General features: G+C 40.4%; 3 protein-coding genes across 4 annotated transcripts; all 3 read right to left on the bottom strand.

Moving 5' to 3' along the window:
* Positions 1 to 101: 101 nt before the first annotated feature.
* On the bottom strand, positions 102 to 3,703 carry cgas (cyclic GMP-AMP synthase). The gene is made up of 5 exons (XM_026356775.1): positions 2,824 to 3,703; positions 2,494 to 2,707; positions 1,990 to 2,247; positions 1,751 to 1,850; positions 102 to 1,052 (listed from the first exon to the last, which is right to left on the bottom strand). Exons 1-5 carry the CDS (start codon positions 3,517 to 3,519, stop codon positions 725 to 727), a joined length of 1,596 nt encoding a protein of 531 aa, XP_026212560.1. The 5' UTR covers positions 3,520 to 3,703; the 3' UTR covers positions 102 to 724.
* Positions 3,704 to 4,093: 390 nt separating this feature from the next.
* eef1a1a (eukaryotic translation elongation factor 1 alpha 1a) lies at positions 4,094 to 9,071 on the bottom strand. 2 transcript variants are annotated; one of them, XM_026356382.2, is made up of 8 exons: positions 8,965 to 9,071; positions 7,499 to 7,671; positions 7,091 to 7,270; positions 6,457 to 6,753; positions 5,812 to 5,962; positions 5,377 to 5,633; positions 4,982 to 5,216; positions 4,094 to 4,887 (listed from the first exon to the last, which is right to left on the bottom strand). In XM_026356382.2, exons 2-8 carry the CDS (start codon positions 7,640 to 7,642, stop codon positions 4,763 to 4,765), a joined length of 1,389 nt encoding a protein of 462 aa, XP_026212167.1. In that variant the 5' UTR covers positions 7,643 to 7,671; positions 8,965 to 9,071; the 3' UTR covers positions 4,094 to 4,762. The 2 variants fall into 2 exon arrangements, with proteins under 2 accessions (XP_026212167.1, XP_026212166.1); XM_026356381.2 differs by having other exon boundaries at positions 7,499 to 7,668; positions 8,965 to 9,070.
* A 2,079-nt stretch (positions 9,072 to 11,150) lies between these two features.
* slc17a5 (solute carrier family 17 member 5) lies at positions 11,151 to 18,928 on the bottom strand. Its single transcript, XM_026356720.2, has 11 exons — positions 18,790 to 18,928; positions 16,540 to 16,736; positions 15,916 to 16,149; positions 15,676 to 15,763; positions 15,441 to 15,527; positions 14,584 to 14,702; positions 13,713 to 13,874; positions 13,030 to 13,162; positions 12,797 to 12,944; positions 12,565 to 12,655; positions 11,151 to 12,000 (listed from the first exon to the last, which is right to left on the bottom strand). Exons 1-11 carry the CDS (start codon positions 18,872 to 18,874, stop codon positions 11,863 to 11,865), a joined length of 1,482 nt encoding a protein of 493 aa, XP_026212505.1. The 5' UTR covers positions 18,875 to 18,928; the 3' UTR covers positions 11,151 to 11,862.
* Positions 18,929 to 19,332: the final 404 nt, after the last annotated feature.

The raw sequence follows: 19,332 nt of genomic DNA, 5'->3' as shown, positions 1-19,332 counted from the left end.
TATAGCCAATTCTTTTTCTTCTCTAAGCGTGGACTGCTCATCATGTAAGGCTTTTTACAAGAGGGGAAAATAAGAAGGAAATCAAAGCAGGGACACGGCTGTAAATTTCAGTCATCACTGATTTCTTTTTATATTTTACATTGCAGGTTGATTAGGTTGTCTGCTTGATCGAGTTTTCTGGTCTGTATGGAACGCCATTACCTCAGGTAGGATGCAATTTCTAGAAATATTTCACCAAGATAGTTACAGTAGCCTTGGCTACTTGATTAACTGGGAAAAGGTTAGAACCAGCATTACACAAAGATAGTATACAATCCAATAATACAGCTTACAAATCAGTTTCCATGAGCTGTAAATGTCATATTTGCATACTAGAAAGCGACACAGTAAAAGAAAAAAGGCTTCATGAAACATTGTGCATCTGGAATTTGTGAGGTATGTAATGAAGCAGAAGTTGTGAAATAAGGTAGTTAATTCATAGCTGTATTTTATAATTGTCCTTTATCATTATATAAAAGAGTTGTTAGAGTTGTTGATAAAGAGTAAGAGACTGCCTTCATATTTAACTTTCTCTAGGTTCAGTATTAATCACCAAGTTTTGTTTTTGTAGTATTTAACATCAAACAATTTAACAATAAAAATGGCAAAAACGTGCAGTTAGTATGTAAGATGAAGATAATACGATACATTCGGTAAACACAACCTTCTAGTTCTTACGAAGTTGTCAGTTGAAAATAGGAAAGCCTTTGTCACGTTCCTCCCTAATACAGCGAGCCAGAATCTGGCACCTTTTTGGGTTAGCACCAGAGAGCAGGTTCTGACTCGGGATGAAGAAATTGTTGAGTTCACCCTTTTCCAGGTAGACTACGAAGTCCTCCAACAGCAGCAGGAAACATTGGCTCAGACTTGCAGCCCTCCAGTCACTGTCTTTAGTTCTAGAGCAGCAGGCATGTAACAGGGTGGTCTTGGCATGGTAGGAGCAGAACTTGTCAAAGTCATTTTTTTCCTTGAGCAGACTAAGGAGATGTTTTAGGAGCTTCAGACAGTCTTTCCTGTTTATGAAGACAAATGATCAGAATGTTTATTTCTAACTTTCAGAGAAATAAGATCACTTCAGATTGATTGCAGGGCTTGAAAAGTTTTGAAGCACTTTGTTTAGTTTCTTTTCCTACTGGGAAGTTCCTCCACAACCTGCTGGATTACTGATAGTCCTCACTGTCAACAGTGGTGGTAGGCAGAGTACAGAGGCCTGGTGGACACCTATGACATGAGCTTGTTCTGAAATGTGGCCAAGGAGATGGCTGTAGGTCTTTAGGAGGACTAGAACCAATTTTTGAAAAATCTCCACTGTGGGAGAAGGTCTAAGGTACATTGTGTATAGACAGTCCTGCACCTTGCTGAGCAGCTTGTCCACTGTAATATTATTATTCTACTGTTCTGGGTGTTTGTGTGTTTGGTGGTTTTTGCAATTAATACTGCAACACTGTTATTTGCACTCCGGGATTAATTAGGGATCTATAAAGTCCAAACCTTTCTGGAAATGGGTTTTGTACAGTTCAATTTGAAAATATTGGAACAACAATGAATTCACGTGCTTTTGCTTTATAGTAAGACATTTGAGTCGACAGCAACATCAAAAGATGATTGAAGAACAGGAATTATATTGAAATCAGGTCTGAGAAGTTCTTATTATTTTTAGTTTTTGGACTTTTATATTATCACATCAGGAAAGAGTCAATCAAAATCTAACCTGCAGCAGCTTTTGCCATCTTGTTCACAGCAGGTCTTTTCTGATCCATGATTCTTCAGAATGGCTTTCTCAATATGAGAGAATGAAACCCGCCAAACATCTGTTGTTGTAGAAGACGAAATACTCAGTGGGAAGGGGAACTTGTACCTTCCTGTTTTTCTAGTCTTCATTCATAAAACAGTTCATGTGAAAACCTTAAAACGTAAGTGTGGTTTCCATTTTATAAAAGTTAGACTTACCCTTTGCAAAGACTCCATCATTTTCCACTGTACCCCTGCCTTCATATTTTGGTACAAGATAATATGGCTTTCGCTTGTATTCTTGCTTTACTTTAGTTCCCAACCAGGCCTCTATTTTAAGACCTTCATTAGTGAAAGCTGGCCAACTTGATTTAACCATAAGACAGAGAACAACATCCAGGGAAATGGTTACTGATTGTACTTCTGTGGTCAGGGTCACTGCAGGGCAGCCTTTTTTCTTTGTTGTCACGGTCCATTCTGAAAAACAAACATGTCACCACACAGTATTATACATTTTCTTTAATTTAGCCTGACGATTTTTCTTTACCGCTTCAGGGCCTACTTTACATATGAATAAATGCAAAATTGAGGCAATGGAGAGACAACACAGTCTTGAGAAGGACTTTAGGATGCTGCTGTTGCTAGTTTGAGCACAGGGTCAGATTGGAGTGTGAATTTTAACACTTTCTATTTCCCAACAGTTGCCTTCATTTTGATAATCACCTTTAAATGGCTTGACACATTTCTTGACTTCTTCTCTGAACTCCTTAAGCATGTTGCTGGCAGATAAAGTGCCGGTCTCCTGAAATTTCTGCAGTGGGCTGTGGCCACGTTTTAATGCGACACTATAAAAGGCACCATCGTCTCCAAATGGTTCAATGTTCACTCGCTCAACAAGAATGGGCACCATCACATCAAATTCATCAGGATTAGAAATCTGTATACACAAATACAACATGGTGTAATACACACAAATCAGAGAATGATATTATTGTTCAGAATTTGGTCTTATTGTAGTCTGTAAGTCTCTAAGCCTTTCTTTAATTGACTTACCTTGACATTTTCATAGTAACTTCCGGTACATAGTGGTTCTTCTACATCTTTAAAGCTCACAGTATTGTCTTTTAAATGCTTGAAAATATATTTTTTAATTTCGTTGATTACTTTTGCTGCAATTGCCCTGTCATTCCTCTTAATCTTCAGTTTTTCCAGAGTTGCAGAAAGGATAGTATCTACTGCAGTATTGTCTTCACATCTGTCTTGCATTATACAAGTAGTTGTCATGTATTCGGTTGTCTCTGGCTGTATATTTACTGAATCCTCTGTGAATGTTTTTCCTTTGGTGCTCTTGAAGGAAGCTTTTCTGGTGTCCTTTTGCATCTCTGGCTGTATCTCTGTTGCAAGATGTTTCTGTGACTTTGTCCTTGTTGTTTCCTGACCGAATTCTTCTGGTGATTTTGGATTGTCACTGCATGTTTTTGCTTTTGTGGTCTTTAAATAAGCCTTTGTGGTGTCCTTAGGTCTCTGTGGCTGCACATCCCCTGGAAATTGTTCTGGTGATTTTTTTCTTCCACTACATTCTTTCGTTCTTGCAGACTTGGGAGAATTCTTTGTCGTATCTTTTGGTTGTATCTTTGTTTCCTCTGAAGACTGTGGTGTTGATTTTTCCTTGATTTTGGCTCCTGTGCCCTCTACACGAGCCTTTCGGTGGCTGTTAGGTGTCCCAGGTACTTTCTGTACTGTTGTCATATTTTTAGTTCTTGGCTTTTTTTGGCTTTCTTTTAGTTCTTGTTCCTTTGTCGTATCATTATGCTTCCCTTCTGAAAGGTCCTTCCTTCCATAACCGGGCAGAGATACCTGTTTAATTTCTTGAGGTCTAGTTGTACTCTTTTTCTCAGGGCAATTTGCCTTGCGTGGCCTCCCTCTACCAGTCATTGTGGTGCAATGAGAGGACGAAAACTGCTGCTCACAAATATGTTGAAAGCATTTCCGGGTTTGGTTATCAGACGACGCCCCTCAACTATTTGGGAGACTACCCATAAGCTGTTGAAGCCTTTGACATGAAATTATATTTATGTTTTTTCACATGATAGGTAAATATAATACATGCATCTACAATAAAGTATTATTTAAATTATATCTGTATAGTTTGAAAGTCATTCACAGCTAATTTATTCCTACTCCAATAGCTACACCTTGTGGACTAAGTGTGTATTAAAATGCCGCTCTGTTTTTTGTTAGACTTGACAAAAGATTTGATAGTTTTTTGCTGCTTAACATCATACACACAAACAATTAGCCCATAATTGACCACAGACCAACATTTTGGTTGAAACATGTTTAATGTTGCAAAAGGCTCATGCCATCTTACAATAAGGTGCAATAGCTTATGCCAATTTAAACTGCTCTAGTGTAAGTGCAAAGTTCGCAAAATGCCAAACAAAGTGCTTTAAGAAACAGGCGGTCTGCTTGGAGTACCTCCCATTTGTTTTAAGTGCTTTAAAGCTTACATAAAATAAACAACTAAGTTCTACTAAACCGTTTCTGAGTAGACCATAGATTGCACTTCTTACTATTGGCTCCTACAGAGCACCATGTAGTTGCAAACAAACACTAAAAGCAAGACAACAAGTACCATGTAAAGAGACCAGTATCTGCACTCTAGAGAGCTAGAGAGGTGATAAATTACAGTACCTCTAATTGTTTAGTGTTCTCTGTATCACACAAGGATATTGCCACAAACCAAGTCAACAGTACACATTTAAAACAGTTTGATATTACATTATATGTAATGATAATCTAATCAATGACATGGAGTCAGGACTGCTCTCTCGAGAACTAAATATTGTTCTTTCCTTCGAATGCTTTTGCGATGCATTGTGATGATTAACCAGTCTTTGATTATTAAGTTAAAGCAGCCAATTGTAGGATGGAGTTGGATGACTGATGTCCTGCCCTGTGAGACCTTGGGGTTCGCAAAGTAACACAACATTCATTTGTTCCTCTGGGCCTTCTGGGCAGACTTGGTAATTTTACCAGTGGTGGAGACCTTCTTCTCCACACCCTTAATCACACCGACAGCCACAGTCTGACGCATGTCACGCACAGCAAAACGACCTGCAGGACAAACAAAGATAGGAGATAAAGGTTTTAGGCGATGGTTTCATCTGGCATTACTTACAAAGTCACAAAGCTTCCTCTTTGAACCTACCCAGTGGAGGGTACTCGGAGAAGCTCTCAACACACATTGGCTTGCCAGGAATCATATCCACAATAGCAGCGTCTCCAGACTTGAGGGCTTTGGGGTTATCCTCCAGCTTCTTGCCAGAGCGTCGATCAATCTTTTCCTTGAGCTCAGCAAATTTGCAGGCAATATGAGCAGTGTGACAGTCGAGCACAGGAGCATAACCAGCGCTGATCTGGCCTGGGTGATTAAGGATGATCACCTGCAAAACAAAGATTATTTCCTTCACTCAAGTTCCTCAGAAAATAATCAGCTGCTGGTTTTAGGTATCATCCTCTTGTGCCAGCTTAAGCGAAACAAATCTTCTTTAGATATGAAGACTGCGCGAATGCAATTGTAAGTAGATCCCTTGCAATAACTACCTGAGCAGTGAAGTTGGCAGCCTCTTGTGGTGGGTCATTCTTGCTATCACCTGCCACATTGCCACGGCGAATGTCTTTGACAGACACGTTCTTGACATTGAAGCCCACGTTGTCGCCAGGGAGGGCCTCCGTCAGTGCCTCATGGTGCATCTCCACAGACTTCACCTCAGTAGTTACATTCACAGGAGCAAAGGTCACCACCATGCCAGGCTTTAGTATGCCTGTTTCCACACGGCCTACAGGCACTGTTCCAATACCTGAGAAAGAAGTCGGCACACAGAGCATGCAGTGATAACAAAGTAATTCAGTCCTATCCTCTGCTGAGCACTCTGACCAAGCAATGTTTCATTTGCCATGTTTTTTATTTTTTTTATAACACCACTATCCCTTATTTCCACAGCTTTTAGATTTAGATCCGTCCTAATCATTACATGCCTCCTATTTTGTAGACATCCTGCAGCGGCAGACGCAGAGGTTTGTCTGTTGGACGGGTGGGGGGCTGGATCGCATCCAGAGCCTCTAATAGAGTTGTCCCTGATGCATTTCCTTCTTTTCTATTGATCTTCCACCCCTTAAACCATGTCATCTAAAGAAAAGATAATGTACCATATTACAAACAACCATTATTTATTCATTTAGTTTTTAGTCACAGTACATTGTTAGGTAATTAATGTTAAACAAAAAGCTCAATTGTTTTTTCATAAAGCAAACTTTTTAAATTAATAACACAATCTTGCTCTTACACGCAAATGAGTAGTTGAATTCATAAGAAATGTAATTCACTTGTCCAGGTCAGTACTCATATGTCTTGTTGCCAGAGCTGTACATGGTACAGTAGCTTAGGGTGGTTAATGTAAGCTAGATCTTGCTGTGTTACTGATATTATGGAATCTGTTTTATAACAAATTGAATCTTCAGTATTTTTGTTTCCTGTTAACAGCAACTTGTGTTGTGGCTCCTGTTGAGCAAAACTTGCTTACAGCTTCCTATCCCTGATACCAGCCATACAAATTAGTATTCAAATTCAAGGCTGTGTACATCTTATTAATTATTTGCATTATTATTATAGGTGCTACTTACATTGGGGCTGGGCTCAAGCATGTTGTCTCCATTCCAGCCTGAAATTGGTACAAAAGCAACGGTGTCTGGATTGTAGCCAATCTTCTTAATGTAGGTGCTCACTTCTTTCACAATTTCTTCATAACGTTTCTGGCTGTAGTTTGGCTCAGTGGAGTCCATCTTGTTAACACCCACAATGAGCTGCTTCACTCCCAGAGTGTAAGCCAGGAGGGCATGCTCACGTGTCTGTCCATTCTTGGAAATGCCTGCTTCGAACTCTCCCACACCAGCTGCTACAATCAGCACAGCACAGTCTGCCTGAAGATGCAGCAGATGAATCGTTAGCCCAAGCACAGTGGCTATGCGTTGCATGCATACATTCAAGTATCGAAGGTTATTGTGTAATTGTAATAAGTTAAGTGGACATGAGTAATGTCCTGAGAGTTGAATGAACTTGCTACTGCTGATTGAATGCTGTTAATTATGACTTTTGTGGCAAAGATTATTTACACAGGAATAAAAGCCTGTTCTGCTATGACGAATCACACTATGGATAAGTGTGCTGGAACAAAAACGTATGAGGCTTACAAAAGGACTCAACTCTGCCTCGCAGCATGTAAAACACTCAGGATGTCTGAGCACTCATGTTACAGACCTGTGAGGTCCCGGTGATCATGTTCTTGATGAAGTCCCTGTGTCCTGGGGCGTCTATGATGGTCACATAGTACTTGCTGGTTTCAAACTTCCACAGTGAAATATCAATGGTAATGCCACGTTCCCTCTCAGCCTTCAGCTTGTCCAGCACCCAGGCATACTTGAACGATCCCTTCCCCATCTGAGGAAAAGGCAAACAAGTTTTCATCTCTTCTGTGCTTTCATGTCAGACAGTATGATCTGAATATCATTGTGACCATAATTGAGTCATAGTGACGAGGCCGCATAGTCCTAAATTATTAATTCCTGTTAGTGCATAGTGAAGCTTATATGATATGGTCAGAGGGGTGGAGGGTCCTGATCTTGAGGAAAGAAGGCATCTTCCTCTTACCTCTCTGTATCTCCTTACCTCAGCAGCTTCCTTTTCAAACTTCTCAATGGTTCTCTTGTCAATTCCACCACACTTGTAGATAAGGTGGCCTGTGGTGGTGGACTTGCCAGAGTCCACATGTCCGATCACAACAATGTTGATGTGCAGTTTCTCTTTTCCCATGGTGATTGGAGCTGGCTGAAGTCAGTCTGCTAAAACCAGGGTTTAAGTTACTGTTAGTATGGTATGCAGGGTGGGATACTGAAACCTTTGCTTCACTAGCTATTGTAACTGATGGATATTGAAAAGTTTTATGTGAGCAGCTAAATATATGTAGAGGTTGTGAAAACAAAATTTGGTTATTAATGGTAAGTGAATTACCACTGCAGATAGAAAGTGGGTAAATGTATTGTAGAGCTATGGATAAATACTCTAGAGGACTGCTAATGTCTCCCTACATGACTGGCATAGAAAGACATGAATCCATTTTCATCCTTTAGTTCATAAGCCGACTTGCTGCTGGATGTTTTAAATTGAGATTATTGTGACAGTAAGTGCTCTTGGCTGGCAAGAGATGTTTTCTTGAGTGGTGCACAAAAGATGCTGCCATCAATGGCCACTGAACTGCGCCAAAAACAAAATCCTGTGCCCCTCCTACTCTTTATTCCTCCATCCATCCACGCCCCTGTTGTCCTGTTATACCTCCAGCTTACTTTGTCATCACTGCTTTGCTCTGGTGTCACTGACACATAAAGACAACACGGCTCTGGTGTTTCACAGCACTGTCCTCCTTTTCATAGCTACAGACTTACTACAGCTTTACATCAAGCTAGAATCCACCATTTTGTCAGGTTCTGTCGTTTGCCAGTGTAGCAGCCATTTCTCAGGCACTGCAGAATACTGTACATAGGTTGATGTAGAGCACAGTACACAGTGTTGTTAACTTTGTAAGAAGGTTATAGTGATAAGCCTGATTGAGGATTCATAGGTGCACTACAAAGTTTCCTTTTGTACAGCCAGTCAGTGGGGATTCAGTTAATTTTGTGAGTCCAGTCTGCTCCAGGTAGCTTAATCCAACTGTAACATGAATCCCCACATGATCCTGGCCAGACCTGATCAGGTGAACTCAGTGCCAGGACAAATAGCCATTTACATACGCGTCTTCAACTCATCCCTCATATTGAACGTCACGGCGGCTGCCGCAGTGCAGAAGATGACAAAACAGCGACCAGAGCCTGAATTATTAGAGCAGCTATTGCGGTAACTCTCACGTCTAAAGGATTTAACGGAAACGTCAACCGTCCGCCATGTTCTATCATCTGTCCGCTTACTTACTGACGCCTAGATGCGTATTACTACCACCGCCTGCTCTCTTTTCTGCATCAACAATATTCCCTCTGCACTGTCTGGAGACCGAGCCGCTAAAAGAAAACGGTCAGTTCATTTCCCTGATAGCATCAAATACAGATTCTAGTTAATGCATGATTTAATGTACTGTGTCGTACCTGAGAGCTGGCCGGTGTCAGGTTGGCTGCAGGACAGGAGAGGCTGTGGAGAGACGCTGATCCGGTTATTGCGCACAGGACAGGCGGGGGTGTTGCGTAATGCGCGCATCCGCTGCCGCACAGCATCGCAACAAGGGACCAGGATAAGTTACCGTCAACACGTTTATCATAGGACATGGCAACCTGCGAAGCATCAGTTGTCGGTCATGACCCCGTATGGATACGGGTTTTTAAAGGTTGTACATCAGGAAGCCTGATGGATTGGAGTCATAGCGCAGCCAGGAGTTAGGACAAATATCGGAACCGATGTGAATTTGCAGTTTATTCTGTAACTTGTCAGTAGTCCTGTAGCCTTGTCCTTGCTGTTTTCGTTCGTCATTAAAAAGCTGAGGCCTTGTGGGGAAAAGAAACTGACATCTAAGCATTGTTTTTGGCTGTTATGAGTCAGACAGACATGATTACATGTTACAGTAGGTGGTTGTGTCTAATTCGTGTGTTTTGTTGGTTAATCTTTCTTCTCTAGTTTGTATTATGGAAAATAATGTGTCTTTATAGAGAGAGCTTTTGAAATGGAAATATGCTGAGATGGTGTTAGTTATGTGAAATGGTTTGTAGTCATGTGGGAGAACAAATTAAGACCTGCAGCTTCTGCCACACAGCAGGTGGGCTAAAATGAACATGGACTTCCTAAACCTCTTTACCAGCATGTCTGTCTGCTCATTATCTCAAGATGTAGGGCTGCTGAGAAACAGCAGGGAGGTAAACTGGATGACTAATGAAACCTTTCTTTGTGCATCCAGCATGTAAGACTAAAGAAATATAATCTTTTTTCTTAACATTTATGCCTCTATCTCTGTTAGCCTATTTGTGTCACTGGCCTTTTCCCAGTTAATAACTATTTAATAGCTATAAACTATATAAGATCTTTTAAGTACCTGGGTCACTTTGCTATGTTAAACGCACTTTAATTGTTTCGTTAGATTTTTTTTAATTAAACATTCCAGGATGCAATATCTACCTAACAACTGTTTTCACTTGGCAGTAGTATTGTAGTAGTTCAAGTGGATTTGATTTCATAAACGAGGCTTTGCATAAGATTATTGTGCAGGTATGCCCCGTTTACCTACCTGAAAGTGAGATTATATAGTTATACATATTCCAGACTGAGATGAGAATTGAATGAGGCGGTTATCAAAATGTTCTGTTGCACATCAGACTAAAAGTACATCATTCATTTAGTTATAATTTTAAAAAGAAATAAAAACCCAACACAATATAAGATTTGAGCATAGCTGTATTTGAGTATTTACAATACATAATAAGTGTAGTAAGACATTTCTGGAATGTTTCCATTAAAAGTTTACAATAATTATCTTTATATGATACAAAAGTCCCTTTATTCTCTTTATGTAGACACAAGCAGAAAACCTGAAACCTGATAACAAAACAAATCCTGAATTGTCCTAACCACATCTAAGCTAATGCAATAAGGCACAAGTACATTACATCTTAAATTGGGATGATGATGCTACTTGTTGACAGAAAATAGAACCAAGACAAAATGTTTACCTTGTGGCTAAATTTGATTAAGCTCAGTATAGTCATTTTGTGTAACGGAGAAACATCTGTATAGTAGACTACTATGTACATGTGACCTGAGGGCTCAGAATTGATGGAAAGTTTACATTTAAATCAGCTAGTCACAGAAATCAAAGGGCATTAGGAGAGAGCTATATACACACTGCCTGTTCCAAAAAAAAGAAAAGTCACACTAATATTTTGTTTGACTGTCCTTAGCTTGGATTATGGCACGCATTTGTCGGGGCATCGTTTTGATAAGCTTCTGCAATGTCGCAACATTTATTTCCGTCCAGAGTTCCATGAATTTTTCAACAAGATCTTGTATTGAGATGCTTGAACCTACTGATCAACTGCAGCAACCCCAGATCATAGCTCTGCCCCCACAGGCTTGTACAGTAGACACTAGGCATGATGGGTGCATCACTCCACCTGCCTCTCTTCTAACCCTGATGCACTCATCACTCTGAAACAGGGTAAATCTGGACTCATCAGACCACATGACCTTCTTCCATTGAACAGTTCTGAATCCAGAGTTAGTAGTTTCATCAGTCTCCTTAGATATTTTCTTTTCTTGATCCATGCCAATAATTTGACCCTTCTGAAACAGATCAACATCCTTTCCTCGACCACAGGATGTGTCTTCAGACATGGTTGTTTACCTGATGCAGTGAGTAGCTGCTCATTTCTTAGAGTTAAATAACTTGGCAGCTGAGACATGATCATCAATGCAGTAATTATCCAGTGGGAGGCTCTTACCTATTTGCTTAGTTAATCCACGTTGTGACTTTTGTTTTTTTATGGGCAGTGTATTTTCAGCCATTAACCACAGTATTTGAAACCATTTGGTGTGGTAAATCAAACAATGTGTAAAAAGTAAACAAACTTCCTTTTTAGGAAGAAACCTGAGAATTGACACATAAAGTGCAAATCCTTTGATAGAAGTAAGGCTGTTTGTCCACTAAAGCACTTTTTCCCTTCTTTAGAAAGATAGCATAGCATCTTCTTAGTGTTACAAATAGACAAATACCTTTAAAATCATTTGAGGTGAAGGAGGCTTTACTGTAAGGCATTTTCCCAAACAAGTGCTTGTGTATTCTTTCATTACTGTGTCTGCAGGTTCACCTACCAACAGTGGAGGTACCCACAGTCACAGCAAAGAACATCCTGAAGGTATGATGTCTGTTACTGTTAGTTAAACATGCTTTGTGAACTATCTGGAGAGCTGAAACACAACTGAAGTTACCTGTTGAACGTAGTCATGATTGAGTACTGATTATGCTGATTCATCAAAAGGACAAGTATGCCTCATCCTCTACTTTAGTCTCCATGGGAGTAGGATGTGTGGACAGCCCAGGGCTGCACTGTGCCTCGACCAAATATCGTGTAGAATATGGCTCCAAACAGGTTGATGGCAGCAGCAATGTAGAAGACAGTCTGCCATTCTGGTATTGTGTTCTAAATGAAAGTAAGCACAGTAGATTACTGTACAGTAGAATAGTGTTTAGCCCTAGTTGGACTAGTTGGCTCATTATCTGGTGCATTCTGTGAAAAATTTGCTCAGAATGATACACTAATCACACATTAAGTAATATTACAAATATTAAATAATACATTTCAATCCTCAGCAGTTTCTTCTCAGAAGCTTGGGAATGGGTCTAGTTATTTTAGTGCAGTGTATCAGGGAGTTCTCTTATTTAGTTTTGAACATATACATGAAGGCTGTGTTTCTATTTTACATAAAGTAAAAGTAAAAGTTGGCATCATCCATCCACACAAATACACTGTGGGTGTGTCTGTAGAGGACCACAGATTCCCCCTGGTGGCCAAATGTTAATTTGCTAATCTTGAGCTAAACCAATGAGGAAATGGAGCATTAAGCCAATGTAAGGGTGCCATCAGTTTAGGTAGAACTGTTTGGGTTCTGCAATGATAGTTAACTCAAAATCTAAACTTGAGCCTAGAGTTCTGAAACCCAGGACAGTTTATACAGAATCAAACCAGTGTAGGTGTGTTTCTTACATGGCTGGTGAGGGCTCGTGCTATGACTGGTCCCACCATGCCAGGAATGGTGGCAAAGGTGTTGGTGATTCCCAGAAGAATGCCAGCATACCTTTTAAGATAAATACATAGATTTTCTGTTAATACAGAGTAGTGTTAGGTATTTATTACCTTGCTAAACTCAAACAGGATTTAGTTTTATTGTTGCATGTAACAGCAAGGACCCTATATATGTGTGGATATATGTGCTTACGATGGAGCAATGTCAAGGTGGTTGATGTTGAAGCCAGAAGCCGACACTCCTCCCAGAGAGGAGGAAATGGTGAGGAAGGTCACAGCCAAGGTGTAGTTACAGCCTGTATATCCTGCTGCCACCAGGAACACTGCTGGTCCAATCATACCTACAGAACAAACGCACGACATAAGGTGAAGATCCCTCCAGAAACTGCACACGTGATATATTGGATGTCAAAGTCTGTTCCTTACCAACAAGGGAGAAGACCTTCCTGACGTGGACTGTGGGGTAGAGGCAGGTTTCCCGAAGATAATCAGCAACCTGGCCACTCAGCACAGCCAACACAGCACAGCCCAGGTAAGGCAGGGCAGACAGCATACCATTCTGTTGTGGACAGGATGCAGTTTTACATTTACATAGTTATTACACACATTTTATCAGTGAGAAGTCATTTGACAGTGCTTTTCCACCACATGGTGTTGGCTTGACTGGACTCTACTCGTCTTTTTTGGTTTTTCCTTGGGCAAAAGTTGTGGGTAGTACCTGCTACTTTTATGTATCACCAAGCAAACTGAGGTGATAGAAAAAGGTGATTGACAATACTGCAGACTTTTTTTTTTAAAGCTCTAGACCAAAAAACAAGAACCACATTCTTTCAATACCCTCCATTGTCCCTAGGTGTTTATTGCCGTTTCATGCAACGACCTGCTGCACTGAGGTGGTACTACAGTATTTGCAGTGGAAAACTAAGTACCTGGTACCAAAAACAAGCAGAGCCGAGCCAGTATCATGCAGTACAAAAAGGCGATTAGACAATGTACCAGCTACAAATATACCATGTTCAATGCAAAGACTTATTTAGTGACAAGTTCTATAAATCTTTACCCCATATTAGATTTTTTTTTTTAATCCATAAATGAAATGTTGAACCAACCTTCTGTATGCTGAATTGCAGTACGTCACTCATGTAGGTCGGTAGCAGGGTGAGGAGCGTGTAGAACGTCCAATTGTAGGAGAAGTGAGCCACGACGATGGCCCACAGCGGTTTGGAGGTCACTATGGCTCGCCAGGGGATGTTGCCCGCTGAGGTCGACAGCTGGGCCAAACAGGAAACATAGAACAGAGATTACATCTTCTTGATTTATATATCCACTTTTGAAGTCAGATACATCTGCAATAGTAGCCTCAAATATTCATTGTGGTCTTCAGTAAACATTATTGATGAAATGTGGCAAAACTTGAACTTATTACCATCCATGTTTAATCCAGAATGATGTAATGATCGAGAATAAAGAGTCATATCATGACTATATTAAAGGTCAAAACATCTAGTAATATGCTTCACATTTTAGCAACCAAAGGGCTCCACACAGACGTCAGACATGCTGGTTAAGGTTTGTTCAGTGACCCAGCAGAAGGGGTGTACCCATGTCCAGCATCTGAATTTCATTAAAAAGTGGAGACTCATGCTCAGTGTTGTGACTTAACAGCTGAGTGAGACAGATAAGAGAACAAATAGCTGCAATACACCCAGATTATGTAACACTGATATCAGATAACTGTACTGGAGCGGAAATGCCTGCAGGCGCTCTGCTGCTACAGTTTTAGTGTCATTTGACTAAATGAAAATGATTCATATAGTTTCACATTAATAAACTCCTATGAATAATAACTCTGTGTCGTGGCTGTCAATTTTAAACATTCTGCGATGTCTTGTGATTTGTTTTGTTACACAGAAATTACATGTAGGACTGAGGACTATCTGTCTTTGCTTTCGTAATTCACAGTATGGTTTCTGGTTTTACCTCGTTCTTGAGTGAGTCGGTGATGTACAGTCTCTCCTGCTCTGATATCCGTGGGTGAGTGTTTGGACTGTCAAAGACGAGAAAGGCCCACAAGATGAACCACACCAGGCCCACAGCACCTGGACACACATGAAAACAAAACAAGCAATCATGTCACCTCTATTTTAAAACCCACCAAGTCAGGAGGAGTTTCTGAAACTGAACTATGGTCTGAGCTACTTATTACATCTCCCTGACCCACTTCCACTGAGAATAGTATGTGTGTGCAGATACTAACAGTCCAGTTGATACAACAAGCAAATAAAAAGCAGAACTTCAGCAGTGGTTCTCTCTGTAAGCACATTTTCTTCTTAAACATGCCAAGTCATTTCCACAGAACAAAGAGGAACAAAGGACGAGACACTGGAATAAGCTGATCCAGTGCTTGGAAAAAAAGTCTGTAACTTATAAATGGAACAACCACATGCATTTAAGATGAGACATAATCTGCAACTTAAATAAAATGCTTTTCTAATGAGACGTTTCCATGACGTATTAAAGCACTTTTACTGAATAACAAACATGTCTAGTATGAGATGTGTCAGTTTTGTGGTTTCAACTAATGTATTAAAGCCTCATATAGGTTAAAATAAAATTAGAAAGTCCTTCCAGGCCAAAAGCACAATGTGTACGAGCTACTGTGCTAAAGAACAAAAACTAAAAGCTGACTTATCAGTTTGAGGGAACATTAGTGCTCCACAGCCCAGGTCTGGACTGACGACCTCTACGGATTAACTTTTAGTGGGTGGACTTGTTCTTTAAAACATAACTAAGTGGACCACACCTGTCCTTCACCTGTAACACCCCAGCTGTATTACCAAATATATAGAAGACGTAGGTCCAGTCCAGGTAGAAGCAGATTTCACCAGACAGAGGAAGAGAGATGACCGTCCCCAGCTGGGCTCCTGCAGTGAAGGAGAAAAAAAACATAAGGAAATTCAGAAATTAAACTAGTGTTTGCTGGATTTTCTGTTTATGTAACGATGTGACGATTTCACTGTTGTAAAAAGTAAAAGTTTTACTGGAAAACCTCTTATTTACTCTACGTCTTACCAATGTAGGAAATTGTGAGCAGACGGCTTCTCTCTAGCGGCGGAGCCCACGCTGCCCACATGGTGTACATGGCAGGAAACGTGACTCCCTGAGGACAAACACACAACAAGAACATTAAAAATAATACAACTGTAAACAACTAGCCACACATCTACATCTGTAGAATACCATTAAAATTTGAAATCGTTTTTTGTGTATGGCTGCAGTATAGCTCATACTTGAAGCAACAACTTTGCCCACCTCTCCTATCCCCTCCAGCGCCCTGACTGCAATGAGGTAACCTGCACCCAGATCAGCAGCCACGGGGGTTAGCAGCGTAAAAACCACAGTTCCCAGGATTCCAAAGCCCATCAGCCACTTGGGTCCAAACCGACCAGCTAGATAACCCCCAGGGATCTGAGTCAGTATGTAGCCGTAGAAGAAAGAGCCCAGGATCCAGCCCTGTGTCTCTGAGTCCCAGTTGTACACGCTGGCCTGTGAAGGAAGGCATTGAGAAATGTATTACATCTAATCTCACGTCTTACTGACTAAACCCTGGAGGTTTGTGGTTCATGTGTGCATGCATGTGTTTTATCGTTCATTTCTCATTTGTCAGCAATTCTCTTTCAAAAACAAGTCCCCTTCTAACAGCCAGTGTGTAAACATGACTAATGTACCAACACACACACACAGAGGAGTAGAGGAGGTGGGAGAGAGCAGGATGACTCTGAGATCCTGATCAGCACCTTTAGTGATAGACTAGTCAGAGCTGGCTCACGTGTTCCCTTTACTTCACTCTCTGTCCTTTACGATTCCTATCCCGTTACGATTTTACTGTGTAGAATGACAGTCACATTACTCAGCTGCAGTTATGTTTTTGCTCACCGTGTGGTTGTGTTTAGGCTGTGGAGGGTTAGTATCAGCAGGACACACTGAGGTGCTGTGGTTGGTGCTGGACTGGTGGGTGCTGTTGAGCATGTCTACCATGGCCACACTGAGGTTCACGCGCAAGGAGTAGACGACAAAGAACCCATAAAAAGAGAGCAGGGCCAGGCCATAACGAGATGAACAACATACTGGGGCTAAAGAGAGAGGGAGAGAGGTTACAGTAATGATTCCTGAATGGCAGATGATGATGACTGTGTGCTCTGTTTACCAGCTGCATTTCATAACATGAGCAATTTATTAAGTAGCATTATGAGGCAAGTGTTGCAATGCAAGGCAAGACCTATGAGGCAAATTCATCAGCATAGAGTGATTATCTCTGTGTCTGCATGCAACAGGACAGAGAATGCAGTTAATTTAAACCTTGAAATGGATCTGTAGCTTTTCAGAAACGAGTATCTTTCTTTACTCACTCAACATAATCAGGCTGCAACAACTAGTTGATAACTGGTAAATTAAAAAAATGCAAAACGTGGTCTAGTTCTAGTTTCTCTAATGTGAGGATTTAGTTCTCATCTTAGTATAAATGATGGTAAACTAAATACTTTAGGGGTTTGAGCTGTTGAAGATGTGAATTGGACCACAGGTGAATAAACAATTTCCTACGGATCCCACAGGTACTTTTTTATAATTTTCTTAATGAATAAAGCAATTAATCAATAATTGAGAAATATCAACAGGATGTGAAAAGCTCAACATCAGTCTTATAGTCTTCTTCATAGAAGTACAACAATTAGATGATTAGTGAACTGATAAAATGTCCTGCAACAACTTCAACAATGATATTAACCAATTAAACAACTCAGACCGACCTGTCTGACTTCCTGTGGTCGGAGTTTCTCAAATGTGAGTGGACGATGATGTCAAGTCTATTGCATATTCTCATTCTTGCACAGCTGAACCTCATAACTAAACTGTAGTACCAGATAGATGCTCGGGTTTTGCATGACATGCTGATACTGTGCAAACCTGTGATGCTTATCTTAACAATAATGTGAAGAGACACTCTTTACATAAAAGACAGTAGCACATTAACCTCCAGTGTTCTTATCTAGCAGACTGCCACGTTTACTTATGGTGGAAGGCGTAAGTCATGTTTAAACAATGGAGAACTGGCCTAGTGGCTCCTACACACACACACTCCAGTGTACAGACTGTTAAATTGGCCTTTCCATCCCCGTGACTCTAGGTGAGTGTTGGCACAGAGTGACTCATCCTTCAGGTAGGCTGTCATATGATATGAGCTCACAGCAGATGTCCCTAAACACAAGACTCAGCCTTGTTAAAATGGCAGAGTCTGTGCAAACGCACAGGACAGGTGTGCACATGAAACGTCTCAAACGTCTTAATCCAGGTCCACCTCAGAAGACAGACGCAGATCCACTCTGAATTAGTTTGTAGTATCAACTACAGATGCAGCAGTAGGTTTAGGTGAGCAACAGTGCAAATGCTGCAATTAATACACCTAAATACACTGGAGTAGTAACCATGAGTATCCACTTTATACAAGTTTTTACAAAACTACTACACCTGAAAAGGAAATAATGTAGTTCAGTTACTTTTTAGATTACAGATACAGGAGTTGGGAAACAACTAAATGCATTTACCTATATAAAGTACTACTTTACTGAAGTGTTGATTGAGTTTTACTTTTTATAATAATAATAATAATAATAATAATCCATTGCAGAGGGACAGAAGATACATTTACTCCACTATGACTGTGATTAAATAACAGTTTATTTTTCTAAGCTGAATCAATATTAGTTAAATATTACTCTTTGTACCCAGCTGTGCAGAAAACAACTGAGTACTGCTCATATATTATTATTATACATTATACAGGGATCTGTATTGACTGATGCTGGTTTATTCTTCCTCATAATGCTTACTCGGCAGTATTTGTGTGAAGTGCTGCTTCCTTTCAGGACATACTTTAAATACTTGTTCCAGCCCTGCACTCACTGCAGCTGTGCTGGACGCTTCTAATACAACATTACATGTCTGTAATGTGTTATCTTGTTCTCCTCGCTGTCTAAATACGTGGCTGACAAAGTAAAAACCCGTTAAATAAAGAAAACACAAGTTAAACACTTCTTTCCCAGTGAAACAGCAGAAACACGGCTCGCTGTGCTGCACATGCATCATTACTGTTAGCTCGCCAATTAGCGGAAGAGGTTTTTCTTTTACCTCTGTGGATTTTATTTTCGTGTCCTCGATAGAGAAGCGGTTTTTCCTGCTCGTCCGCATCCGTGTCCGACCCGTACCGCTCCATTTTTCAGTCCAAGATTGACAATCGGAGTCTACAGCATCACAAACCGGAGCTGCAGAAAACTAACGTCGGTCAGCTGACCGCCGCACGTCACGACGCAAACTGACGCCCGTCACGTGATCAGACCCGGAAGTAGGATGTTTATTTATTATTATTATTAATTTTTTTATAGTTGTTTTGAAGAAATACACTTAATTATATTAATTATTATAATTATTATTACTAAATATTACTTTTCTGCTACCAACTAAGTACTGTAACTAAGTACTTTTTCTATTGTAGGCCACCTAGGCTAAGTTTTGATGTACTTGACTTATAGATATGGAAAATGTGTAAATGTGTTTAATAAATGTAGAACATTTTTTCCACACGTACATTTACTCAAGTTAATAGGCTACTTAAGTAAAATCTTTATGTACTTGTAATGTACATGTAATATACCTGACACCTGAATGAATAAC

This window comes from Anabas testudineus, chromosome 15 (genome assembly GCF_900324465.2).
Source record: "Anabas testudineus chromosome 15, fAnaTes1.2, whole genome shotgun sequence".
Taxonomy (NCBI): Eukaryota; Metazoa; Chordata; class Actinopteri; order Anabantiformes; family Anabantidae; genus Anabas; species Anabas testudineus.
Note: the sequence above shows the minus strand (reverse complement) of the source record. Positions and strands in the feature narration are given on the sequence as shown.

Excerpts from the sequence above, each read along its gene's own strand:
- eef1a1a (XM_026356382.2), bottom strand. The coding sequence starts at position 7,642 with ATGGGAAAAGAGAAACTGCACATCAACATTGTTGTGATCGGACATGTG. Across the intron at positions 7,271-7,498 it reads TTGAAAAGGAAGCTGCTGAG|ATGGGGAAGGGATCGTTCAA; the intron begins GTAAGGAGATAC and ends CCTTTTCCTCAG. Across the intron at positions 6,754-7,090 it reads TGATCACCGGGACCTCACAG|GCAGACTGTGCTGTGCTGAT; the intron begins GTCTGTAACATG and ends CTGCATCTTCAG.
- cgas (XM_026356775.1), bottom strand. The coding sequence starts at position 3,519 with ATGACAACAGTACAGAAAGTACCTGGGACACCTAACAGCCACCGAAAG. Across the intron at positions 1,851-1,989 it reads TGATGGAGTCTTTGCAAAGG|ATGTTTGGCGGGTTTCATTC; the intron begins GTAAGTCTAACT and ends CTACAACAACAG. Across the intron at positions 1,053-1,750 it reads GATGGCAAAAGCTGCTGCAG|GAAAGACTGTCTGAAGCTCC; the intron begins GTTAGATTTTGA and ends CTTCATAAACAG.
- slc17a5 (XM_026356720.2), bottom strand. The coding sequence starts at position 18,874 with ATGGAGCGGTACGGGTCGGACACGGATGCGGACGAGCAGGAAAAACCG. Across the intron at positions 13,163-13,712 it reads TGCAATTCAGCATACAGAAG|AATGGTATGCTGTCTGCCCT; the intron begins GTTGGTTCAACA and ends TGTCCACAACAG. Across the intron at positions 12,945-13,029 it reads GAAGGTCTTCTCCCTTGTTG|GTATGATTGGACCAGCAGTG; the intron begins GTAAGGAACAGA and ends TTTGTTCTGTAG.